This window comes from Drosophila elegans, unplaced genomic scaffold (assembly GCF_018152505.1).
Source record: "Drosophila elegans isolate 14027-0461.03 unplaced genomic scaffold, ASM1815250v1 contig_208, whole genome shotgun sequence".
Lineage (NCBI taxonomy): Eukaryota > Metazoa > Arthropoda > Insecta > Diptera > Drosophilidae > Drosophila > Drosophila elegans.
Window position 1 is genome coordinate 7591879 of NW_024545578.1, and position 25438 is coordinate 7617316.

Genomic DNA, 25438 nt, shown 5'->3' on the forward strand with positions numbered 1-25438 from the left:
GTGTAACTAGACGTGCACGTGTTGCAGAAGTTTCGGTTAACAGTTATTAAATGCAGTTTTTGCAGTTTGACAACAAAATGTAGTCGCCAAAAGTGCAAAGTGCAGATGGTGGAGACCGGCACGGCCAGCAGGCCAGAGAGAAAAGTTGGGAAAGAGCCCGAAAGGCGTTGAGAGGCAGTCTTGGCCAAGAGCAGAACCGGTTCAAGCCGCGTTTTAGACCAGTTTAGACCACTCACAGGTGCTGGAACGTTGTCGCAACTCCCGGGCGATCAGTTCGAGCTGAGATCGCGACGCGTTCGCTTCGATTTCTTACCCGCTAGCCGTGCATTTTCGATCCCCGAGATTGACAAACAATACAAACGCAAAACAAAGTTGTACTCAAAAAAAAAAACAAACAAAACGCGTAGCAAATTCAACTATTTTTAGCGGATTACGTGAGTGTCATTTGAATTTTTTCGGCGTGAAGTATACGCCCGATCTGCTGGCGAGAAAAAAAATAGAACAGAGTTCCGTCCAAATTTGCTCACCATCTGTATCTGTGTCTAAGCCAGAGTTTTCTATATGTATGTGTGTGTGTTCGAGTGAGTGTGTTGGTGTGTGTGTTGGCCAGCTCCAAAACCTGCTGCTATTATTAGCCTTAGCCAAGATTATGGGCGATTTCATTATGGCGCTGCAATTTGCTGAGCCGCCGCAAAAAACAAAAAAAACCAATGGTTTGGGCCGAGAAGATTTGAGCTTAGTTAGACGAGTTCCGAGTCTTAGCCATTGTGTTTGGGCCGCCTCGAACCGATTCAAACCAAACAACTTGGGAGAAGCTGCAACGCCTTTTCATTCATTCATTCATGGCAGCGATCGCGATTATATCATACACCTCGCGATCTATTCCATGTATCAACGTGTTGGCTGGCATTTTGGCCAGAACCAGTAAAGGTTTTTGGCCCACACACACACACCGCACACACATCAAAAACACCAACGCATTTGCATATCTCTGAAGGAGACTACGTCATCGCCTGTATTTATATTAATATTTCTCCACTTCCACATCTCTTGCCATGTTTGCTTTTTCGATTTTCGGTGCAGCAGCCAAGTGAAGTGTAATGAAATGTGTACAGCGGCCAGAAACTAACAACCTGTCGCTGTGGCTGGCAAAAAGCGTTAACAATAAATAAGCGAAACAATACCAACAGCACAGCCAGTTCAACTGTATAACAATGTGGAGAGAAGGTAAGCCAGTTTTTGTATTTTTATTTATTTTGTAGCCCCCAACAGTGCCGTGGATTACATTCCCATATATACATATTTAGAGGAAGTTGTGTGGATGCACAAACAAGTATGCAGAGCAAAAAAACTCAAGGGTATATGTACCAAATCAATATTGATTTTGTTAGAAACGTTCCAACTTAATTTGCAATGAGTTAGGTATTTTTTGGGATTCAAAAATCTTTGATTTAAGATCAACTGTTTCTAAGGTTAACTTTGAACACATTTTAAGGATTGAAAGGATTTATTATTTTCTAAAAAAGTAGAAGTATATCTGCTTTCTTAGTGTATGTTCAACTTGTTTATTTGCCAGCAATTTGTTTTTGGCTCAGTGGAATTGCATTTTGAGCATCTTAAGGTTGTCTTCCACCTTCGGTTTCGATTTCCGCAAACGTTGAACTGTTTGCGGGGGCGTTCAGTTTGTGATTCCATTGGTGATTCGGTGATTCCATTGATTACGCACCGGTTGACCCTGAAAGTGTCAGCCAAACGGCGGCTAAAGACTGGCCTTATATGAGCATGATTTGCTCTGTTGTTGGCCACACAACACAGCACCGCATAACACAGTTTATTCGCCTTTCGGTTCACCATGGTGGTGTGTGCTTATGTCATTTGTCAGCAGACCAAACGTAAACCAGAAAAGGATCCAAAATGAAAATTCCAGTGAAAAGGCACTTTGGTCATTTGGCAGAAAACTGCAATCTGTGGAAATGCCTTAAGGCGATGAGGACCCGTACAAATGCCAATACCAAATGGATCAATGAGTGAAATTTAATGGCTGTATATGCATTTAATTTATTGCTTTCTCTTTTTTGATTGCTTGCAAAAGGCAACTGGGAAAATGCTTTGACATAAGCCCTTACCTAACGATATTATCATATCGCAGACGTCAGAGGCACAAAGAAAAGCGTTTTCAAATGACTGGGGGCTTATCTATAGCATGTACATCTGCAGCTCCCATAGTTAATCTAGCTCCACTCCACTTTTTCTCCATGCATCCCACTGTGCATAACAGAACTTGCTTTTTCAGTTCAGTTCGGTTTGGTTTGGTTTGGGTTGGCTATTTTTCTTCTGTATTATTTTTTCGTGTCTTCGCCGCTGGCGATGTTTATGCTTAAAAGCCAGCCATGCTTAGCACGCTTACCATCCAATAAAAGTTGCAGCAGCAGCAACAGCAGCTGGAAATTCAAAACCAACGCCAGCGGCCAAGAGTTTCTAGTTTTTCTCTTCGCCGTTTTTTTTATATATTTTGATGACAATGTTTTGATAATAATGATAATTTTCTGTGTCTTTTATTGTGCCGGTGTTTGGGGTCAACATGGAACTCCGTGCTCGTGATTGCGCCAAATTCGGTAACAATTAGAGGTAGCGAAGATAACTTTTGCACTTAAGCAACTGCTCATGGTCATCAGCGTAATTCAGCGAGATGCAGCGAAAGTTGCGTAATAGCAATGTTGCGGTTTATCGCAGACAGACAGGTTTTAAAAGGCCAATTTGCAGCTGCACATGGTGCGTATACGTGTTAACCGAAAACAACAGCGAACCATTGGCTCGAAGCCAACTGAATCCTCATATGCAAATGCTCGACGACCATCAAAAAAACACAAATCAATCAGTGCTAATCACCTTTGGCAAGTTGGTTATATAAACTCAAGGTACAGCCCACAAATAAGCAATCTACAGACTCCCAGCTTTTGCAATCTTCACATCTTGGGTTTGCGTGTGAATCTAACAGACAACTAAAAACCAAAAAACCAACCAACTATTATGCAGGAACGAATGAATTATCAAACCAGCTGCAACTTTCATTTGACATTTGAGAGCGTATGCAATTGAAATCTGCAAGCTGACAGATGACGCCGATGATGTCATCACATATACGTAATTAATGCCCCGTGTCGCTTGCACACTCATTGCGTGCAAATTATACAAAAAAGTATCAGACATTCCGCGGTTGCAGTCGGACGACTGGCTATATAAATCAACGATCGACTCGCAGATCGATGCTAAGTTGAATGCTTATTGAATCAATGATGCCAACCGGTTTTGGGCAGCGATCTCTCGGCCAGATTCGAATTCCTTTAGATGTTTTTAGGGTATCGTTCACCAGAAAATTATGGGTTTCATTTGATTCACAACATCGTTTTTATACGCCATTACCAGCGGCTTAATTATATTTGTTGTACACAACATTTGCATATTAATGGAAGAATAAAATGAAAAAAAAACAATACTTTGTTTTTCAAAATTATACTTATACTTTTTTATTATATGTTATTTTATATTATATATATTTGAATGTCATATAATACATATTATCAAAAAGTGTCTTCGTATTTTTTAATAATCTAATATCAAGCAAATAATTTACTTTATTTTATGTTATAAATGAATTATAACCCTCTTAGATTTTTAATTTGTAAGCTATTTCAGCAATAAGAAAAATAATTATACTTTTAATTATGTTATTTACAAATAATTGTGTATATTTATTCTTACAAATTAGATTAGCAACCTAACATCCTAGTAAAAACTTTACCAGAATTGTTATAAGAAAATTGGCTTTATTAAAAACCCATTAAAAACATAACAACTTTTTTAATTTGTTAGCAGCAATTTGAGTAGATATGACCTCACAAAAAAGTATTTAAAGGAAATACAAGAATTTAATTTATATGCATCAATGTATGTATAGTGTACCGGCTTTATTACTTCCTTTAATTTCAATTTTCGATGTTTTAGCTAGCCAAAAGCCGCAAAGAAACCTTATAAATAGCCACATCTCGGTTCGATTAGTTCTGCTTGGCATGGGAAACAATTATAAGTGGACAAACAGTAAACAAAGCTCAATATTCACAAGCTCTTCAATGCTAAATCCATAACTCAGTGCGCCCGAATCGGAGGCAAACGTCCAGAGAGCTATGACAACGTCCTCAGTTTCAACATCTAATTGAGTGAACAAGCAATTGATGAAATGTGCCCAAAACAGAGAAGCAATCAAGTCAGTGAAAAAAAAAAAAACAAGAAAACTTGTTGAAAACACAGTTTTTGACTTCTCGAGTGCCCTAAGCCTTAACAATGCCAGCCAACCGCAATTCTGTGAGCCACACTTGACATTAAAGCATTTTCTCAGGGGCTAAATCCACGCCCCCGCAGATCTTCCACGTCGGCCGATAAGTGGCTTGAAAATTATTCATGTATTCCGAGCAAAGGCAAATATTATACAACATTAACTTTGCCAAATTATAAAAGGCAACACCCCTCTCATAAATCGCTATCTGTCTGCGTTTGCCGCCAAAAGACCTTGACGGCCAGCCAAAGTACAACAAATAAAAACCAACTGAATGAAGAAAAACTTTAAATACAAATAGCCGACAACAAAAGGCAAAAAACTCTCAAGATTGTGTTTGATATTTAGCGGACATTCGTTAGATTCAACATACATATTTTGTTTATTTTCTTCTACGGTTTGGTCATCTTCACAAAAATTCGCGTCATCAGTGTTCACATAACACGATGATTAAGGAGGAGATGTCATGCAACCATTAAGCGATAATTAACTTGAGCTCAGCTTTTTAAGGAAACCCAAATGGAATTCCTAAAAGGAGAAAAACTGGTGCTGGAATATCCGCCATACCGCGAAATAATTGTGAAACAATGTATTGCGAAAAAGCCAGTGGTCGCCACTTAACCAGTTGCAATATTAATTGATCTCTATCCGTGTCCCGGGCGCATTAGAATACCCGTATCAGCCACCAACTGGGCATTCTCGATTAAGCCCAATCCAATAAAATTCGCTCCGATCGGAGCAGCTGCATCTGAGCGTGGGAAACCCATGGCGGAAAACTGGCCAAGGCGGACACAAGGGGCCCGGGATGCTAGTCGGTGGATGTGGATGTGGATATGAATGTGGATGTGGATACACGATCTATAGTTTGCATATGCTTATGTGTCGATTGGTGGCTTATTATTTGATATTTAAGGTCTGCTTTTATTTGCCTGCACTTTTTTACCTGGACAAGTGTAGCCACAGACATTGTTGTCAACTTGCCAGTTGTGCAATCGAAATGAAACTAATACACAACTACAGGCAAGCTTCCTTTGATTCAAACTTATTATAAAAATTGCCAATGTTCCTATCATGGCGGCTTTACTCCAAAGAGCTTATTCTTACCGTTTGATTAATAATTTCAATAGAATTTTAAATATTTTTAAATTAATTTATTCGTTTCATTCCTTATAAATTTTTGTTTTCTGATTAAAAACGTTTAATTAAAAATTCATCGGAAGGAAGTTTAGTTGCCATACTATGAAACTAGTTTTTGCAGCAGAGTATATAGATTCAAAGGCCAAATGGTCAGGAAACTCATAACATTTGAAAACTCAAAATATATCTAGCTTAGCACATATATTCTATTTTATGGTTATGCACTTTTAGATTTAAACCAATTTTTTAAAATTCAAATGCTTGTTGCGAGCTACGCTTCATACTCACTTTAATCAACTAACTTGCAAAATACAAATTGTAATTGTATACAAAATTAAGCTCACGAAAATTGTTCCTTCAATTTTTTTTACAATTTTGATTTCAAAAGGCTTTTGGATCAAGTAAAGTTTAAGGCTTAAGGCAAAAGTGATTGTAGGGCTTAGGAGAAAATTAGTCTGTTTAACTTATTCTTATAACATATTGTCATAGGGAGTTTCGACTGTATTTGCACTACGCCGCACGTTTGTAATTCGATCTCTATGAAAGTCTTTAGATCAATAGATTACAGCTGCGGACTAGCTTTATGGGTCGTAAAAATGGCGCACTGAGTGTGTCTGCCTTTGATGGCTCGCCGGGCCACTTGTGCAGTTATTTGAACTATTAATGAAACCGAATTATGTGCCGCAGTCGAAACAGAAAAGCGGCACACGGGGGCAAAAGCAAATGTTATAACGGCATGGTTTTTGGCGGTGGCATGCACTCAAACGGATACAGATACATTTGGGCTCCCTACCGCCTTGGCTGACTGCCCATAAATAAGCCGAACAGGTTTACTAACCACCAAAGCACCAAGCCACCAAACCACCGAACTACCTTACCCCAAAAAACCCCGCCGAAAAAGAATATTTATTATGCGCATTGTTTTGGGTGCCATTTAGACCGTGCGCCGCAGATACGAATCCACGCGGATTCAAGAACGCAGTTACTTAGAACGTCGCACTGAATAAGTGGAAACACCTGACGATCTTTATCTGTATCTCTACTTCTATTTCTTTTTCTATTTCTATCTGTATCTGCATCAGTTCTGCTCGGAAAGCTGGTTAATGTTGGATACCACAATAGTAGCAGTAATGCCGCCACAGATCTAGCCGTCTGTCCAAACAGATCATTGTGTGTGTTTGAAAATGTACGACACCCTTGTCTGCACTCAAGCCAAAGTGAAAATCAATTTACTTATTTACTGCGTACACTGGAGTGCAATTATGCCGGAAGGCGACGGCACCATTAGCCCAGAAGGCGAAACAGCGGGCGCCCACATAACCATATTGGAAAAGTGTGCTAATGAAGTGCGAATGTATGCCCTTCACATAAGTTGATATAGAATGCTTAGTAATGAAACGCTGGAATAAGAAGACACTGAAATTTCGGATACTGTTGCATTCAAGTAATAAACCTTTGCATAACAACATGGAAAATTCCGAGGGAAAGTCTCCAAAATTAAAAAATATATACAACACAATTGTTCGAAAGTTTCATTATGGATGGAATTTTTATATAGGTTCGGCATATAAGATATACAGCTTAAAGTCAATTTTCAACGTAATTCAAACACTAAATGGAAACGAAACAAAAAACTTGACTTTTCTTTATAAGCTTAACAATAAATTTAAATAAAGTGATCTTCTATGCTAAAATGCTACCTATTTAGCATACTACTAAATTAAAACTCCATTCTCTCAAGGGATTATCTTGATTTTCCAAAAATAACAAAACAATAAATATTAACTTGAGGCAGTAAAAAGAATTTGTAAAAGCATTTCCCTAATTCTTCAATTCATCCAAGGCCTTTGTGTTTTGAAGTATGCTGGCTCAGCTTCTAAGCCCTTGATGCCAACTGTTTGTGGAGATGGGAGCCCAAAGACAATCCCAACCATAGAGATTAGGTCCAAAGACAACTGTTGCGTTTGATGTGGAAAAGGGGGCCATATAGAGCCACATGTGTGTAGTTGGCAAAGCAGGAGAAAAAGGGCGTAAGACGGGGTCAGGTTGATTGAAATTGATGTGGCAAACGTGACGCAGTCAGAAAAAGGGACCTACAGACACCTTGCTAGCGCACTTCATCTATCGTCGTCTTGGCCAGCGAACATGGCCAACACAGAGGGCCAACAGCTTCATTTTCATTTGCTCTTGCTAGCTGCCTGTTACAATTGCAGAATTCAAGGCGGATCCAAAATAAAAACAACACTATTTATTGTTGTTTAAAGTGAGCTTGCGAAAAAGCAGAATTAAAAGGGAGAAGGGTAGGAAGTGGCCTTAGCTTAGGCCTTTAAGTCAACTTTCTCCGCACGAGTGTTGAGATTTAATATTGTTTGCCCATACAACAGCAACGGCAATTGTAACCCTTTTTTTTGTTTGGTACTCTAAGTCCGTTTCTGTTCGATTCTTTTCGACTCAGCCGGCCATTGATTTTAATGGCTTACTTGGCACAACGCAACATCAAACGCCGCAATAAATGGCTGAAAAATTAATAAAAGAAATATGGCATCTTTATCGCACTTTCATCGCTCAATGCCGCACTTGGCCATAATTAATTTTGTTCCCTTGCCTTTTGGTCGACGTGAGCGAGCATTTATGGCTAGAAAGTTTTGGGAGCTTAGGTTTTGTTATTTTTGGGGTTTTCGCATGGGTTTCGGTTGATGTTTGCTGTTTGCTGTTTGCTGCTGCATGGCTATTGTCGTTGTCAAAATGTTTTGCCAACTGACCGCCCATTTGAATTTTTCGGGCCAACTTGTTGGATTACCATGGGGCACCTGAAACGGTTACAGTGGAATTAACGACCCCTTTTGCGTACGACAGACATGTCCGTTAAAAGTTTACCGATGATAGTTGTTTAAAGTTTTCGAGAACTTTGCTTTCTTAGCGCATGCTATATGAATAGTATATGCCATATACAGTATAGTATGCTTGTAGAGAGGGAGGAAATTGAGGATCTGGCCCATGGTACCGGGAACTGAATAATTTTAAACGCTGCTCATTTTTCAAGTCTGCGCGCCCTTTTCGAAATGCCTCTCGCTCCTCGGCGGCCTCTTTCTACGTCTGCTGTGCTGTGTTGTGGCTTTAATAGCCTGCAGGGTTAAAAATTTAATGGAAAAACGTTTTAATAAATCAGTTAAGTGGTCTTGCCGCTTTTTTTGCGGCTAATTACACGCATTAGTGTTGGCCAGTCCCAGATCCCGGCTCTTTGGCGTGTTAACAGTCGCAGCCGTGTCTCCAGCTTTCAGCTTCCAGCATTCGACTCTAAGCATCATCTCCGACTCCATTTGCCAACATACTATAACATATATACATATAAACACACATAGTTTGCAGACCCTCGTCGCAATGTCGGCCATGCAGCGCGTAATTTAGCAATTAAAAGCGATTAACGCGCGGCAGACATGGCTACTTAGTGTCTAAGATCGGCGACGAGACCACGCACTATATACATACATATATACCTCGTATACCTAGTATATATATCCGACCAGTTCTGCACAAAGCCAGTTTGAAGACCAAGACTAATCAACATTAAGTGTTCGGCTCTTAACAATGCAATCAAATTTTATGCTGATTATCGAAAACATGCAGCAAAAGTTAATGGTCGTGCGCAATTAAGCAAGGGTGTTTTCTTCGAATGCATTCCATGATTTTGATCCAATTTGAATAGCTATAAAACTCCATCGGAAAGTTTACGCTTGCACTATTAACTGCTTTAGAGACGGGTATAAAAATCTATGGTTTTTGAGAGCTGTCAGGGGCATGATGCGTTTAGTTTGCAAATTAAACCTTCTAGACAATTTTTGCCACACATCTTTTTCTATGGGGCTATTTTTAATTTAAGAGAGGTTTCGTTAGTTAATTATTAATTAAATTATCTTTTAATCATGAATATATATATTAGAATTGTTATGCTATAAAGTCATCAATCTTTTTTAAGAATGAAGAATCAAACTTTAAAAATATACACCTAACAATTAATCACTAAAGCCATTAAAATTTATAATCCTTAATATATTGAAAATAATTTTCAATTATATAATAATATAAATAATCGTAAAATATAAAGCCTATAAAAAAATCGTAGCTTTTAGGTTTAGAATTTTAAATGATCTGTATGAAATATGTAGTTAGCTGACAGTCTTGCTTGTCACTAGTAAATGCTATACATTTTTTTTGACAAAAACTTAACCGAAAACAATGCCTGATTTATGAACATTAAAAGATCACTTACTGCGCAACCGTATCGAATGGTAATTGTACAATGCATAGCACAAGAAACTCAAAATTCTGCAGAATGACAACGCAAAGTGTGTTATTATTTATTCTAGCGACCACGTTGGATATTTATTGAATGGAGGATTGGCGAACCGCAATTTTCAACCAGGTAATGGAGCCCAAGTCCCCGTCCCCCAATCCTTCAGCGATCTTCAGTGTTTTTTTTTTTTTTTTGTGAAAGGCGCTGGACTGCGGTTGAGTGGTACAGATTTTTTGGTCGCAGGCCTGCAGTTCTAGTGAATGCCTTGCCCCAGTTTTCTGGCCAGATATATCTACTACATGTACAGCCTACGTACGTACACATTGGGGAAAAACTTTCTAAACCTCGCCCCGAAAATATTGCGCTCTGGCCATGAAATTTGCATGCTGACCACAAGTTTTGCTTCCACTGCAAGTTCAAGTCGTTCGTTCAACCTTTATGACACTTGACCACAGAAACGGAGTGCATTTCTGTGGTCATTTTCGTGGCGCCTAGCCCTGTTTTTTCTCACCTGGGCGTTAGTGCTACACAAATTGCCGCGAATTAACTTCTCGTTTTCGCTGGCAACGACTTCCGCTTTTAACCCATTGTTGCCACTGCCGCGGCGGAAGCAGCGAAAGTGGTGAAATCCATCGAAGACAATGGCTGGGGCGCCACCTCTTTAACGGTCGAACGACAAAATGCAAATCTCGTGTAACCTGGTCCATCCAAAATGCTTTACGAGCGATGGGCCAAAAACGTACAGTACACAACGGGAAATACTCCTTTAAATTTGGTTTTAGAATATATAAATTATCATGAACGGGTCATAAAAAAATTGATAATTAAAAAAAAATCATAAGAGAAATTCAAATCTATTAAAAAATATCATCTGAAACCTGAGCTTTCTAAATCATTTATTTATCATTTTTCATAAATGGTATTCTTTTAAATATATAAGAAAATTTTTACAATTTTTTCGGTGTACATACAGTACCGGCTTAGAAGAAGTCGTAGTGCATACATTTTTGTGCACGGAGACGACAAAGATAACGATGCTCTCGAGTGAGTTCTCGAGGCTTTCACGGTTTATTAAGGCTGTTTATGTGGCGTTAAATGTTAAGGCCTCGCGGTGCCAAGGTGAATGCGAGAGCAAACACATTTTAATGGCATTCGCATTCCATTTGGCAGCGCCGCAAAAGGAGAAGGCTTTGAGCCAGGCCTAACAAAACAAACCCCAAAAACCGCATAAACAAATCAATGTGCGGAGTGGAAATGCGACGCATGGGACTTGCAAGTCGCTCCGGCTTTGATGGCCGCCCAGTGATAGAAGTGGTCAGCAATCGGTAAAGAGTGGAGCGGTCCAAATCCAACCCAGAGCCAGAGCCACGGCCATTGGGACCACACAGGCCCAAGCTCAAGAAGACCAGATGAAAGGGTCGCTCTGGCTCTGTCTGTTTCTGTTTCGATTTCTGGGTTTCCGTCTCCCAAACCAAACTCCCCGACCCCCAACCCTCAATCCCCAATTCGATTTTTCATTTGACGACGTTCCCGCCCACACCATAAATGTGGTATGTGTGTGTATGTGCGTCCCCAGGCGCTGAAATCACCGCATTGAACTTGAAAGTTTGCTGCGGACTGAGCGGACTGAACGGACTGAACCGCAAAAAGAGACCCCCACACACAGATCCACAGATCCAGATCCCAACTGACAATTGTATCGCGATTGACCGCCGGGCAGGGCACAAATGTAAATGCACTCAGAAATTGGCTTCAGCTGAAATAATAAGAAGGCTGGCCGAGAGAGAGACCTTAAAGCGGCAAAAATAGAAATAAAAAAGAGCAGGAGGAGCCCTGCTAGCTGGATAACAACACCCTTTAATTGGCCTAATCGAGGCAATAACTCAATTTTATCAGCTGCCAGGCGTTAATGATATGCTGCCAGAGAAGCTGGCCAATTATAAACACATTTGCCAGGCAGATTCATTAAAATTCCCATATCTGATAAGAAATATTCTTGATTGACACATTCGAGTGTCGTGAAGAAACAGATTTTTCTTCACAGCCATATGGTATATGTTAATAATGTGCTACGCAAGAGGCTGCAAATTATAGACAGAATTCTCAAACAGGTTCGTTAAAATTCTTTGACAAAATCTAAAAAATGAGAAGTACATTTGCTTTCGCAGCATATTGCCTTTTGATTGGCATATTCGAATGTCATAAATATATCTGTTTTTGCTAGAGTAAGACTTTAATGATACACTAAGAGAAAAAGTAAAAAATAATGTTTTATAAATTATTATTGTGCGCCAAATTATATAAAGATTGAAAACCAAAAAGAGTGATATATATATACTGTACAAAAGGGTTAGAAACAATATTGACATTTTAAGAGATATCTGCTAAAAATGTTTTTATTTAACAAATTAAATAGTTTTTTTTATAATATTTGTTTCATTAATGTTATAGTATAAGCTTCTCATTTCAATACCTTAAGACCAAGCAAGCCTTACATTTCCAACAAAAACTTAAATGTGATAAAAACACTCCTTGCGGAAATATGTTACCTGTTGATTGACACATTCGAATGTCATAAAAATGCTGATTTATTCTCTGCCAGGGTGCGTAAACAAATTCATGGGAACATCAGACAGAGATTAAGTTTGTGGCTGGTGGAACTGGAACCAGTTTGCCCTTGCCGCTGCCTCTGCCTTTGCCTTTGCCCTTAACCCGCTGGCGCTCCCTTTCGCAACCGTCACCTCGGTTGGAGTGACGCACCCAGAACCGAGCACTACGTGACCAAGTGACAAATTGCAGGCAAACGGCGCCGAAGGACGGGCAACTTCAATTTCTCTGCCATGAACTTGAAAGAACGAATTTCTCCAACTTTTTGAGTGGCTGCGGTGGGCCAGGAGCTAAAGTGGGGGGGGAGGAAAGTGCAACGAACTGCACTTCCAATCATTAAGATGGGTGTGCCCTTCTCGCTGAAGAATCATAAATTGATATAAGTTATGCAAGGCGTAAAGGAGGTTTACGCTGGTCTGTTTTGATTGCAGAAAGGGAAAAGTAATGGCAGGTCTCGCATCTCACGACTTTATTGCATACAAGCTTATCGAAAGACCTTTTTGTTTATGATCCTTTGTCTCTGATTTCAATTAATGCCCACACGGCTGGAAATAATATCTGGCGAATATTTATACAGATTGGAATTCGAACGTTTTGTTGAGTTTAAAATTAAATGTAAGGTCAAAACTGAAATCATTTTTAAGTTAGGTTTTAACCCATTCCACACTTTACAAACGCCGCCAGCTTTATGTTTCTGAGTTGTTTGAAATTTCCATAAATTTGTGTTTTTATGAGCCAAATGTGTTGTTTCTGAGTTTTACAATGACAAATTTACAAGCACAGAACACATTAAAGCTTTGGAAATACCAACGACCTAGTTATTTTTATCGAACATGGGTGCAGTCTATATACACTGCATTCAGTGCAGCTAAATGAGACTTTCATCGTTCTAATTAAAAGTTCTAAGCTGTCCGACAAAGTGAAGCTAAAAGCCAATTGCCATGAAGCCAAGCTCATCGTGTGTTTGTTTTATTTCCCCCGTTGCAGGCACCTCGAGGAATTGCTAGTCGGGTCCATTAGCAGTCAATCAGCCGAAGAGCCAGCAGAAGATACAGATACAGCCAGCGGAAGAGATACAGAATGCACGAGAGACAAGTGAAGAAGTGAGTGCGCCACTTAGCAGCCAGTCGGCGGTATAGCATTAACATTTGCGATTTGCCATCCAATTACAGGTTGAAGGGCAGCCATTATGTGGCCACGCACGGGCGCCTCACTCCGGACCCGCCCTACGTGCACTCCAACCGGGGCTACTCCACGGACGGGGACGAGACCCACTCCCACCGCGCTCCCTCGGAGCGCACCTACTCGGAGTACACGCTGACCCACGAGCGCATCTCGCCGCAGTACAATCCAGGGCGCAAGAAGCGCTCCTCTTCGGCGAACGGCCACCACCAGCACCTCCAGAGCAGCTACAGCCACAGTCAGATGGGCCTCTCCAGTTCGCCGGACAACGGCGGTCCCCGCTCGCTCAGCGGTCCGCCGCCGACGCGTCAGCCGCCGCGTGCTCCGTCCGCCCTGAGCTACGACCAGGCCGGGGACGCTGGCAGCGACATCTACGTGACCAGTGCCGCCTACAAGGCTCCCTCCGAGATCAGGCAAGTCGCGAGTGGGGACATATTGATATATAACATTAGTCGGGGTCTTCCGGAATTTTCCTCTAACCAAATACGAATCCTAGAATCCTCGTGAATTTTAAGTTAAAAGGTTAAATCCAACAGGGATATAATGCTTATAACATTTACCAGGAATCTCATAACCAGTTTCTAACCGAACGTTATTTTATTTTAATATTTTAAAAAATATTTATATATTATATTATTATTTTTAAAAGGTAAGGAGGAGATAATAGAGTTTAAAATTGTAATAGTTCATTTGAAAAGTAAACGTTATTAGGGTTTTTTGTATAAAATATAATAAAAAAAAGCAAAATAATTAATAAGGATTAACTGCTTTAAGCTTTCATCATATTTATTTAAATAAAGAGGCAAAAAATTAATATAATTATATTATTATTACAGTCGCTACAGCCAGCGACCGGTGTCCCGAGGAGCCCCGCGGAGTGTCTATTCGGTGGCCAGTACGGCCAAAACCGGACGCAGTGCCCGTTCGACGACCAGGAGGGGTGCCAAGATCGAGACGATGTCTGCCCCGAACCCATTCTGCCCGAATGTCAAGGGCGTCTGCTGCCTGATGCTGCTGCTGAATCTGGGCCTGATCCTGGTCACCCTGGGCTTTGTGATCGTGGTGCAGTTCTACGAGCCGCTTTACGTGTGGATCCTGGGAATTGTGTTCCTGATTTTCGGCTTCCTCACGCTGATCGGCTGCATGATCTACTGTGTGTATGTGTTCCGGGACGCCAAGACGCCGTCCCAGGTGCGGAACGAGGATCTCTACTGGACGCGTCACTGGCAGAAGAACATTGGATACACGCCGCAGGAGATCAACTACAAGGCGGACAAGTACGATGCCTACTCCGATCGCTATTCGGTCAGCAAGCTGAGTGGCAAATATTCGGACAGGGAGAGCCAGCGATATTGATTCTTTTTGTTATATACATACATACATATACGGTTTGATGGGGGGATCCTTCAGCCGGAGACAGCGAAAAATATGCATAGAAACGTATAAACCACTTATATCTTAACTAATTGTAAGACTATCTACTAGTTCTAAACGGTTATTAACAAGGCCCCTCAACGTACCTGCTGCAAGTTGCTTGCTAGTTTGTATGTCTTAAGAGAGAAACTGGACGGAAACGAGAGGATACATGAGAGTATTGTAATCTGCCATATTTGAGAAGGTTTACCGCTCGTTCGGCTAATCAAAAACAGAGAGTTTTATGCTAAAATTGTAACTGCAATTGTAACACATGAGAAATAAACAAGCAAATAATACGTAATACAGAAAACAACATTTTCTAGTTGGTTTTATTAATTAAAAGAAAATATGTTTGGACAGTGTACTTTCACAGTGTGCCAAGGAAATTTCAAATTGTACCATCTCTAACAGACAGTTTAGCAAATGGCAACTCCAATCTGAACCAAATCTGGCAGCCTTGGCACTTGGTATTTTTAAAACATGTCAATTAGTATGACCACATGTTTCATTTTAGTATTAATGGTATATTTCTGCTAGCTAACAATGGTCTCACCGCGGTGTGAGAAATAAACAAATTGCAAATTGTTGGCCAACAAAATTGGCAATTCTCCTGATAATGTCGTTCCACCTGAGCACAAAGGAGCGTCTGCTGCTCCTGATCGACGACATCGAGATGATAGCCAAGGAGCTGATCGAGCAGGCCCACCAGAAGATCTCCAGCACGGAGCTGGTGGACCTGTTGGATTTACTGGTGGCCAAGGACGAAGAGTTCCGAAAAATGCTGGAACTGGCGGAGGAGCAGGCCAAAGTGGAGGAGGCGATGGATAAGCTGCGTGCCAAGGTGGAAGTGCATGTAAGTAGAAACCTCCCAGTGCCTAATAATAAGTAACTTTGAGGATTTTACATATCCAATTAGGACCGGGAGATCCAAAAGCTGCAAAAGTCTCTGAAGGATGCTGAGCTCATCCTGTCTACGGCCATTTTCCAGGCTCGCCAAAAGCTGGCCAGCATCAATCAGGCCAACAAGCGACCGGTTTCCTCGGAGGAGCTGATCAAGTACGCACATCGGATTAGCTCCGCCAACGCAGTCAGTGCTCCGCTGACCTGGTGCATTGGCGACTTGAGACGCCCCTATCCCACGGACATCGAGATGCGCAACGGGCTGTTGGGCAAATCCGAACAGAACATCAACGGCGGCCCGGTGACGCACCAGAACAGTGGGATTCCCTCGGAGCAGCAGAGATCCTTGTCCGGGAGCGGAGGAAGTGGGAGTGGCAGCGGCGCAGGAGGAGAAGTGCCCAATGCCTTCCAGAACCAATTCAACTGGAATCTGGGCGAGCTGCACATGACCATGGGCGCTTCGGGGAATACGGTGGCCCTGGAAACCCGCGCCCAGGACGACGTCGAGGTCATGTCCACCGACAGTTCGAGCTCCAGTTCCAGCGACTCACAGTAGGATTGATTAAATCTCGTTTAAGCTAGTGGTTTAGTATTTAAAATAAAAGCGCATTATAAGGAAAATAAGTAATATGCAAATGATCTTATTGTAAACGTGATTCATTTACAGCGGCTCATAGTAAAATTATAAAAATAATGGTAAATGAAATTTCTCAATCAATTAATTATAAAATATTGATGTGAGTACTTAAGCATCACAATTTATTGCGGATACTATTAAAATTGATACTATATTATTTTTAAACGACAATTCGTTTAAAATGTATGCAATATTGTGCACAACAAACATGCAGACCCGAACTAAAATAAGAAAAAATTCAAAATTTAAGAAAATACTTTCTTAAAAAGTCAAAGCTGTAATACAAATTAAAAAATAATAAACCGTTTTAAATGGCCTTGACGTTTTTGTGTCACCCCGTCACTGCCTCTCTAAACTATCGTGACCGTTTCTGGTATATTTAATACTTAAAATACCACTTGGACGCAATCTTCAAAACTATTCCCACGTCCCTAACAGAGCGTGTTCCATATTGAATGTTTTATTAAAATATTGCGCATCTCTCGAACAAACTTAACATTAATTAATTTAATACTGCATATATAAATCAATAAACCCTCACTTGATTTATAATAAATTTTAATAATTAAAATATGTTTCATGGTATATACTTTTTGGTATAATTCAAAAGTGGACATGGTATATAAAGAGTATATTTTTTCGTGCCGGACGGTATATATTTTCAACAGCTACGCGGTCACACTGTTTGACAGCTCTCCTCTCAACACTCGTAATTTTGCTTTTAAAATATGGAATGCAACGCGAGTGCAGCGTGTTTTAAGTAGCTAAAATGTGGCCAAGGTGTAGTCCAGTGTCGGCGCCCATCGCAGATTTGAACCGTGTGCGTCTGTAACGAAAGCAAAGCCTCGAAAACTGAGTCAGAAAACCAATTCCGATCCCCCAGTCCGCAGTGTGTGTGTACAGAAGCAGAAGCAGAAGCGAAGGCTCGACTCAAACCAATTGCAATATCAAAAAGTGGAAGTGGAGTGGTCAGGGAGCGACAGACAACGCCATCGCCATCGCCACTAGGAGCACCCCGCATCCACATTCGGGTTACATATACACAGCAAAACACAGCACACAGCTCACCGCACTTTTACTTTTCCAACCCGATATTGTTGGGAGAAAATTTGCCAAAAAAAAAAAAAAAGAAGCGTGTGGCGACATGATAATTTGTTTGATTTCTACACCCTGCATGTTTGAATTATTGTAAGGCCAACAATTATATAGCCAAGCCGCAAGACCATAAAAAATAGAGAGCCCCCTAGAAAGTCAGAGCGTCAGACATGATGATTCAAGAGCCCGTGCAGGTAAATCAATAGCTATTCGGTCCACCTGGCCTCTAAAAAAACTCTCCCTTTTTTCAAAGGCCGCCATATGGCATTGCCTGAACTACTACGACTTCAAGGATGCTGTTTTCCTGGCGGAGCGCCTGTGCTCCGAAGGTAAGGGTCAAGGTCCTTGTGGTCTTCATGTACATAGCTGATTTTCGCCACCTATTTGTATGCCCGTTTCAGTTGAGAGCGACGAGACGATATTCCTGCTGGCCACCAGTTACTTTCGCTCCAACCAGGTGCACCAGGCCTACTGGCTGCTAAAGGAAAAGCCGCGCCCCTCGCCGCAGTGTCGATTCCTGCTGGCCAAGTGCGCCTACCAACTGAAGAAGTACGCCGAGGCGGAGAGCGCCCTGATCTCGACCGGATTCGCGGACGCCAAGAACTGCGACGAGCTGCAGCGAGACTTTGGAGACCTGGCCTGCTTCGCCTATCAGCTCATGGCCCAGATCTGTGTGCGCACCGAGCGCAATAAGCTGGCCATCAGCGCCTTGCGACGGGCCCTCAAGCTGAACCCCTTCATGTGGCACGCCTTCACGGACCTATGCCTGCTGGGCCAGGACACAGACGCGGCGGCCATATTCCAGATCCACAGCACTGATGTGTTCAACACCTGCCAGGGCAGCAGCGCCAATGCCAATGCCATGGTGCTCTTCGGCGCCGAGCAGCAGAGCCAGCAGCAGCAGGAGCGCCAGTCTCTGATAACCAACCTAAGCAATATATCCAACTTCATACTGACCACGCCCGTGGACCAGCAGCAGCAGCTGCAGCAGGTGCAGCAGATCAACCAGAATCAGAACCAGAACCACAACAGCAACCTGGTGACGCCCATCAACAATAACAATAATAACAACAATCTCAACAGCTCGATCAGCATGCTGCGCGGCGGTCTGGTGCAGAACTCCAGCACGCTGGCGATGTTGGAGGACACGCCCATGGGCTATCCGCAGGACACGGCCGGCCAGCAGCACCAGCAGCTGTACGACATGAGCAGCGGTACACCCTTCCGCAAGCAGTTCAAATACCTGTCGGCCATCTCACCGCCCACTCCGAGCTTCGGCATCATGCCGCTGACTAGTCCCTGCACCGGCAACGATGGCTCCTTCATAGGCAACCACACGCCCGTGATGAACATCAGCTACTCGCCGATGCCACAGATGCTGGTCGAGGTCAACCAGGAGCCAAAGATGATGGGCAAGAAGCTGAAGACGCATGTGGGCGGGCTCATCAATCGCAAGGAGGGCAGCCTCAACAAGCCGGCTGTCTTCACGCAGGCCGGCAACATAACGCCCCGCACACCGAACAACAATAATGTGGGCAACAATGGCAACCTGAATGTGCCGCCCAACCCGAATGCTGCAGTGCGTCGCAGCTCGCGGCTGTTCAGCAACTCGTATTCGGTGAAGGAGAACAATAAATCGCCCAACATAGCCAATAAGTTCGTGCAGCCACGCTCGCCGCCGCGTAAAACCAAGTCGCGGATGACCAAGATCTGCCTGAACAGTGAACTGATAGAGGAGAAGTCCCACCACCTGTCCGAGAAGCGCAAGGAAAAGGTGGAGACCATCACGTCGTCGGGGGCGAACAACAACAGCGGCGGTCGCAGTGCCGCCGAGGAGGCCAAGGTTCTGTTGAACAACAGCCTGAACAATGCCCAGACCATGGCCCACCAGTTGATGGGACTCAAGAAGCAGTCGGCCGACGGACTGATGAGCCTGCTGCGGGACCTGGCCGAGGCCTATCAGCTGCTGTCCAACTACCAGTGCAAGGCGGCCGTGAAGCAGCTGGAGACGACGATACCAAAGCACCAGCTGAACTCCAGCTGGGTGCAGTCGCTGATCGGACTGGCCAGGTACGAGATGCGCGACTACGAGGCGGCGGTGGGGATCTTCGAGAGCATCCACAAGGCGGAGCCGTGTCGCCTGGACTATATGGAGATCTACTCCTCCTCCCTGTGGCACCTGCAACGCGAGGTGGAGCTGTCCGCTTTGGCCCAGGATCTGATTAGCCAGGACAAGACCAGTCCGGTGACCTGGTGCGTGTCCGGTAACTGCTTCTCCCTGCAGAAGGAGCACGAGACGGCCATCAAGTTCTTCAAGCGGGCCGTACAGGTGGATCCGGACTTCGTCTACAGCTACACACTGCTGGGCCACGAACTGGTGCTCACCGAGGAGTTCGACAAGGCGATGGACTACTTCCGGGCCGCCGTGGTCAGAGATCCGCGGCACTACAACGCCTGGTTCGGCATCGGCACCATCTACTCCAAGCAGGAGAAGTACGAGTTGGCCGAGACCCACTATGTGAAGGCTTTGAAGATCAATCCGCAGAACTCGGTGATCCTGGTGCACATCGGCGCCATGCAGTTCTACATGAAGAAGAAGGACTTGTCGCTGCAAACGCTGAACACGGCCGCCACGCTGGATCCCAAGAATCCGCTGACCCGATTCCATCGTGGCTCCATCTACTTCTCGCTGGGCAAGTACCAGGAGGCGCTGCGCGAGCTGGAGGAGCTCAAGGAGATCGTGCCCAAGGAGTCGGTGGTGTTCTATCTGATCGGCAAGATACACAAGACGCTCGGCAACATGGACCTGGCGCTGATGCACTTCAGCTGGGCCACCGACCTGGATCCCAAGGGTGCCAACAATCAAATCAAAGATGCCTTCGACTCCATGGCCCATCCCAGCTGCTGTCCGGCCAACATCGATCTGGAGCCCAACTCGGAGCGGTCCGATGACTCCACGCAGGCGCAGCAGGACGGCAGCTACGACAGCGACTACTAGGGAGCTGCGACTCCAAATCCACGCGGTTGTATATACGTTAAACAGAAACACACAGTAAGCAGAGGAAAACATAGAAAGCGATACAATTACGGATACAAAAACAAAACCAGATCGATTGCTGCTGTATTGTCGTCGTAAAGCGGAAAGCAAACCAATTATGAAGTATAATAAAGTCTAGATAACGTTTAGCATTAGTAATTTAAAATATACAACAAAGTAAATGGTTTAAACAAAATTGTGCACTCTGAAAGTCTAAGGCAAGATAACAAAACAAAACAACAAATTAAATACCACTTAAAAATATACAAGAAAAGGATACATTTTAAACGTTAAGTTATAAGAACATGGGCTCTTATGGGAATTACCACTCGATTGTACACAGTCCAACGTGGTCAATTGGAATTATCCTATTAAAACTAAAACTAAACAAAGCAGAAATATTGTACAGTGTAAGTGATAGGGAGCTTCTTATCTGAGTGGAAATCCAATCACGACTAATGTGTCTGATCCTCCAGGTCCTCCCTTTCCTGCTTTATCGGAAAAGTCAGGAGCTGTTCGTGGCTTAAGGCCAGAGTTATGTCCAGGACATTACGCAGTCGCTCCAGCTCCACATTCAGCATGGTGGCTACGGCGGGCAAGTGCTCGTCAACCAAAATGTATTGACGCGGCAGTGCCATCGTCAGTATGTTGCCTATGTCCTTGGTGCCGAAGATGTCGCCAATGGAATCGCTCAGCGAGAGATTCATGGAGCTTTCGGATCCGAAGGCCAATGGCGATGGGATCATTCCCTCCTCCGGTGTGGCACACAATTCACGCAGCTGGTCGGCCGGAGCCGAAAACGGACGATGTGGAACCAAGCTGGATGCTGGCTCGACAGGCGGCAGTTGATGGACAAAATGGGCTGGATATTGAGTAGGTAGCTTCGATGGAGAAGGTGAGGTGCCTGCATGATCGTCAGAAAAGGTTGATTGAAGTTTTGTAAGCTTTTTCTTAGCCGGTTCCTTTGGCTTTGGCCCAGGTTTCCTCTTCGTTTGCTTATTTTTTCGAGGAACTTCTTTCTGATCCTTAAGCGTCTTGTCCGCTGGCTTCTTGACTTCATCCTGTGCCTTTGGGTGGCTAATCCTAACCGAAGGCTTCAAATGAAGGATTTTATTGACCGGCTTTAGGGACACGGCTTTGTCTGAGGCTTTCAGATGCACAACTTTCTCCGCGGGCCTTAAATGCAGAACTTTTGACGAAGGCTTCTGCTGCTGGCAAAGTAGTTCACCGAAATCATCCTCCGTTTCCCCAAATAATTGGGGAGAACGACTTTTGGGTGGGATCTTTTGAAGATTCCGGTTTTCCTTGTCAATAAGTCGCTGCGATCTTCTTAGCGGCGAGAACTGGGAACAGTAAGTGGACGCGGGACTTGTAGTCCTATCCATTTTAAAAAATCTTGCAAATGCAACGCGTAATAGTTTAAAATACGTTTTAAATATTCCGTTGGAGCAAATTATAAAATGTCCTTATGCTTAGAGCTGCCACTTTTTGTAAATATGTAAAAACTTATTTAACGGTAAACTAATATTTTCATCTCTGGGCTGCCACTTTTTGTTTTTAACATTGGTTGACTTTTTTTATAATATACATTTTTAAAAACGTAATATTTTGTTAGATATTGAATGGGCCCTTACTTACTGAACATTTTTGAAATCATATATATCTAAATGTTTATACTTAACAATATATTTATTTAATAATATTAATTGAAAACAGAGCTATAAGAACAAATCAAATATTTAGGGCCAATTTTGTGTATTAATCGTAAAGTAAACATTCCATGAAAAAGATATTTTAAATACATATTTTTGAGTTAAATCTAGGAATTATATGTATATATACTTTATGTATATTTAAATAAATTGTATATTTGAAGTGGTGATGTTTTAATGGGTTAATTGGTAATGTAGTCTGGCAACGTACAGTGCGGTATTTTTAGTACAACCTTGTTTTTGTGCCGACACTAAGCAATTCTTTTCTGGTCACACCGGTAATAGCAATGGCAGCGACTACTTTACGTAAAACCCCCGTGGTAAATAAAAATATAGATTTTTTCAATTAAAATAAAGTGACACTGTTTTTTTAGCTTGTGGCAAGTCTGCAGAGATGTTTTGCCTCCGCCCCAAAGGTGAAGCCCACTAAGAACCGCACATTATCTGCTGTTGGCGAGTCGATTGCCGCCAAAGGGTAAGTATTATGTACTAATTTCCTTAAAACCCAATTAATATTACCCTATGTTTTCAGATTCCTGCGTCCCCATAAGCCCTACTCCCCACCCGCAGATGCCGCAGAACGTGTGCGCTCCGTGGCTGCCTCACTCAAGTTGAAATCCGATCAGCTGGGGAATCTCTCAGAGAAATTCCAGTTCCTGGCTGCCTGCTTCCAAGAACTGCAGCACGGAGTGCCCAACTCCCAGGTTCACGAACTGCGCACCATCGGCGATGTCATCTCCTTTTATGAGACAACCGTGGACACAACCGTCCCATTGGATGCACTGAAGCGCGTTGAGCTGCCGGAGAATCTGCACATCCAGTACGAGTACGTGCGCTTCAATCCCGAAACAGACACCAAATTCGACGGCAAGACAGCCTTCCCCAAGAGTTCCACTCTGGTCACGGGTCTCAAGTACCGCTCCAAGTACGAGGGTCACGAAGCCAAGCGATCCTGGCCTTAGTTTTTAGCGTTTTACACTTATTAAATGAAATCAGAAAAGAAATTCGAAAATGGGTAATTTCAAACTAAGCTTCGGTTCTGCTTTAAAATAAGCTTTAAGAATTTTTCGCGAAGCACTGAGATCCGACCTTCTGTGAGTAGAAGCTTTACAATCAGTAAATGCGAAGAATTTATACTAATTTTTGGTTACACTTCCGATTTAAATGTATAAGAAACACAATCCTGGTCTTACAGCCAATCTCTGGCTAACGTCTTACATTCGTTACATTACGTTCTGAGTAAGAAATCGACTACAGTAGTGCAGTGTTTTAAAACTGACTGAGAAATACTCCCTGCGAAGTTGTTAGGGTTAGAGTCTTAAGATATATGGAAGCCCGAGAATCTATAAAAACTCGGCTATAGTCTGCTTGAGATCCGAGTTGTAAACGCTCTCCAGGGCCGCCATGACGCGTTCGTCGCCCAGCAGCTTCATCAGCCGCATGTCCTCCTTGACCGCCTCGAAAGTGGGGTACATGAGCTCGCAGCTGATCTCGGTAACCGCTGGCTTGTTTATAATGCTAAGGATCTTCTTCTGCAGCTCGATCTCTGGGTCGGGGGCCCCGAGTTTGGCCAGGGCATTGGCCTCGCCCACCTCCCGCTTCAGTTGCTCCTCGCACTCGCCCTTTAAGTACTGGATGATCACCTCGTACTGTGAGGCGGTCAAGGGATGATTGTCGGCCAGCCTCTCTAGCAGTTCCTGCATTTGCTCCGGATGGCGTCGCTGTCCCCTGTGAATGGCGGCGACTGCCGGTAGGGCGACAGCATCGCGCTGCTTCTTCAGTCTAAAGTCGGTGGCCACCAGGGTGATGGCGTCCTCCAGCGGCATGTTGCGGTGCTCGGCGGGCACGCCATACAGGATGTTCACGGTGATGCTGTTGTGCTCCTCGTGCTGCGGCGTGACTAGCACCGCATACAGGCAGCCGCGCGATGAGATGTTGGCCAGGACCTTGCCCAGCTTGACGTCCTCGTTGGGAAAAAGGACATCCACCCGCATACCGGCATTCCGCAGACGCTCTTCAATGTACTCGGCGTATTTGCTAATGGCCAAGAGGGAGTATGATTATCTGAATCAGGACTTGGACTACCATAACTCACGTATTCTCCCGATTCACGACTATAATCTCGCAATCGTTGATGAGCGGCTGACCAGCAGCCGCCGCCGCCGCGGACATCACAATCCCACCTTGAACTGTGACCTGGGCTCCTTGCATCGGATTCTTTTTGGCATTCGCGTTGGCCGCCTTTGCTTTAATGCTGGCGTTGCGTACGGTGAGCATGTTTTGCTTAAAAGAAGACTTGTGCAGGGCGGATGCTGCTTTATTGGCCAGCTCCTCCGATTCAAACTGCACGAATCCGTAGTTTTTCTGGACCATTGAGCCGAGGACTTTGCCGTATGGCTGGCAAATGCTCACCAGCTCCTCACGCGTACAAATGGGCAGGTTGCCCACGAAGATGCGACTCTTGGCCAAGGCAGGATCCTTTGTTATATTGTAGCCAGCATTGCCTGGAAGGGACATATCTGTATGCTTTTCAGGACCCAAGAAACTAGTAGCAAGGAATTTACTTAAAAATACAAGTGTGACCAGGCATAGTTGGGCAGAAATACCACACTTGTGTATATCGCAAGGCAGCAAAGTCATATGGGGCATTCCTATTCTGTTGAACCGTTCAAACCCAAAGTTAACGATTTTGTATTCTCTTGCAAAGGGTATTCAAAAATTAGTCAAAACTTTTTATAGAGGTGAATAAGAGATTTTTTGATCCAGTAAAGTATATTTATTCTTTATCATCATAACCAGATGAGTTGATACGACCAAGTCCGTATATTTCCATACCGTCTGGTTTAAATTAGTTTTAGACTTAGACTTTTCCTATAGCGGCCACATACTGACACTAATTATACGGTTCTATGCGAATTTTTCCAGCAGAGTAAACGTTAAATTCTTGTATATGTACATTGCACTTTGTTACATTTTTTAATTACAAAATACAATACATATTTTAGATATGATATACTACCGCTTTTTCATTGAAAATTGAAACACAAATTTTAATTGTCAGTGAAAAATTTACATTTTTAAAAGTCCT

General features: G+C 43.2%; 6 protein-coding genes across 8 annotated transcripts; 4 read left to right on the forward strand and 2 right to left on the reverse strand.

Annotated features, from left to right (window-relative positions):
• The first annotated feature begins 264 nt into the window (after positions 1-264).
• Positions 265-15282, forward strand: LOC108146867. 2 transcript variants are annotated; one of them, XM_017273094.2, is made up of 5 exons: positions 265-434; positions 1084-1227; positions 13359-13474; positions 13544-13966; positions 14390-15282. In XM_017273094.2, exons 3-5 carry the CDS (start codon positions 13452-13454, stop codon positions 14907-14909), a joined length of 966 nt encoding a protein of 321 aa, XP_017128583.1. In that variant the 5' UTR covers positions 265-434; positions 1084-1227; positions 13359-13451; the 3' UTR covers positions 14910-15282. The 2 variants fall into 2 exon arrangements, with proteins under 2 accessions (XP_017128583.1, XP_017128584.1); XM_017273095.2 differs by having other exon boundaries at positions 1087-1227.
• A 220-nt stretch (positions 15283-15502) lies between these two features.
• Positions 15503-16493, forward strand: LOC108146620 (mediator of RNA polymerase II transcription subunit 4). The gene is made up of 2 exons (XM_017272664.2): positions 15503-15822; positions 15886-16493. Exons 1-2 carry the CDS (start codon positions 15586-15588, stop codon positions 16423-16425), a joined length of 777 nt encoding a protein of 258 aa, XP_017128153.1. The 5' UTR covers positions 15503-15585; the 3' UTR covers positions 16426-16493.
• Positions 16494-17183: 690 nt separating this feature from the next.
• Positions 17184-20882, forward strand: LOC108146876 (cell division cycle protein 27 homolog). Its single transcript, XM_017273108.2, has 3 exons — positions 17184-17795; positions 17855-17930; positions 18003-20882. The coding sequence occupies exons 1-3, from the start codon at positions 17772-17774 to the stop codon at positions 20597-20599; spliced, it is 2697 nt and encodes an 898-aa protein (XP_017128597.1). The 5' UTR covers positions 17184-17771; the 3' UTR covers positions 20600-20882.
• A 211-nt stretch (positions 20883-21093) lies between these two features.
• LOC108146577 (meiotic recombination protein P22) lies at positions 21094-22023 on the reverse strand. The gene has a single exon (XM_017272598.1). It carries the CDS (start codon positions 22021-22023, stop codon positions 21094-21096), a length of 930 nt encoding a protein of 309 aa, XP_017128087.1.
• Positions 22024-22585: 562 nt separating this feature from the next.
• On the forward strand, positions 22586-23354 carry LOC108146964 (39S ribosomal protein L50, mitochondrial). 2 transcript variants are annotated; one of them, XM_017273221.2, is made up of 3 exons: positions 22586-22670; positions 22725-22825; positions 22883-23354. In XM_017273221.2, exons 1-3 carry the CDS (start codon positions 22638-22640, stop codon positions 23310-23312), a joined length of 564 nt encoding a protein of 187 aa, XP_017128710.1. In that variant the 5' UTR covers positions 22586-22637; the 3' UTR covers positions 23313-23354. The 2 variants fall into 2 exon arrangements, with proteins under 2 accessions (XP_017128710.1, XP_017128711.1); XM_017273222.2 differs by having other exon boundaries at positions 22596-22667.
• A 12-nt stretch (positions 23355-23366) lies between these two features.
• Positions 23367-24935, reverse strand: LOC108146963. The gene is made up of 2 exons (XM_017273220.2): positions 24446-24935; positions 23367-24387 (listed from the first exon to the last, which is right to left on the reverse strand). Exons 1-2 carry the CDS (start codon positions 24865-24867, stop codon positions 23694-23696), a joined length of 1116 nt encoding a protein of 371 aa, XP_017128709.1. The 5' UTR covers positions 24868-24935; the 3' UTR covers positions 23367-23693.
• Between the last annotated feature and the right edge of the window lie 503 nt (positions 24936-25438).

What these genes read in the sequence shown, in the direction of transcription:
- LOC108146867 (XM_017273094.2), top strand. Translation starts at nt 13,452, where the DNA reads ATGCACGAGAGACAAGTGAAGAA. An exon ending in CACGAGAGACAAGTGAAGAA is followed by an intron (nt 13,475 to 13,543) that starts GTGAGTGCGCCA and finishes ATCCAATTACAG; the next exon opens with GTTGAAGGGCAGCCATTATG. An exon ending in AAGGCTCCCTCCGAGATCAG is followed by an intron (nt 13,967 to 14,389) that starts GCAAGTCGCGAG and finishes TTATTATTACAG; the next exon opens with TCGCTACAGCCAGCGACCGG.
- LOC108146620 (XM_017272664.2), top strand. Translation starts at nt 15,586, where the DNA reads ATGTCGTTCCACCTGAGCACAAAGGAGCGTCTGCTGCTCCTGATCGAC. An exon ending in GTGCCAAGGTGGAAGTGCAT is followed by an intron (nt 15,823 to 15,885) that starts GTAAGTAGAAAC and finishes ATATCCAATTAG; the next exon opens with GACCGGGAGATCCAAAAGCT.
- LOC108146876 (XM_017273108.2), top strand. Translation starts at nt 17,772, where the DNA reads ATGATGATTCAAGAGCCCGTGCAG. An exon ending in TGATTCAAGAGCCCGTGCAG is followed by an intron (nt 17,796 to 17,854) that starts GTAAATCAATAG and finishes CTTTTTTCAAAG; the next exon opens with GCCGCCATATGGCATTGCCT. An exon ending in GGAGCGCCTGTGCTCCGAAG is followed by an intron (nt 17,931 to 18,002) that starts GTAAGGGTCAAG and finishes TGCCCGTTTCAG; the next exon opens with TTGAGAGCGACGAGACGATA.
- LOC108146577 (XM_017272598.1), bottom strand. Translation starts at nt 22,023, where the DNA reads ATGGATAGGACTACAAGTCCCGCGTCCACTTACTGTTCCCAGTTCTCG.
- LOC108146964 (XM_017273221.2), top strand. Translation starts at nt 22,638, where the DNA reads ATGGCAGCGACTACTTTACGTAAAACCCCCGTG. An exon ending in CTTTACGTAAAACCCCCGTG is followed by an intron (nt 22,671 to 22,724) that starts GTAAATAAAAAT and finishes CTGTTTTTTTAG; the next exon opens with CTTGTGGCAAGTCTGCAGAG. An exon ending in GAGTCGATTGCCGCCAAAGG is followed by an intron (nt 22,826 to 22,882) that starts GTAAGTATTATG and finishes CTATGTTTTCAG; the next exon opens with ATTCCTGCGTCCCCATAAGC.
- LOC108146963 (XM_017273220.2), bottom strand. Translation starts at nt 24,867, where the DNA reads ATGTCCCTTCCAGGCAATGCTGGCTACAATATAACAAAGGATCCTGCC. An exon ending in GTCGTGAATCGGGAGAATAC is followed by an intron (nt 24,388 to 24,445) that starts GTGAGTTATGGT and finishes CTTGGCCATTAG; the next exon opens with CAAATACGCCGAGTACATTG.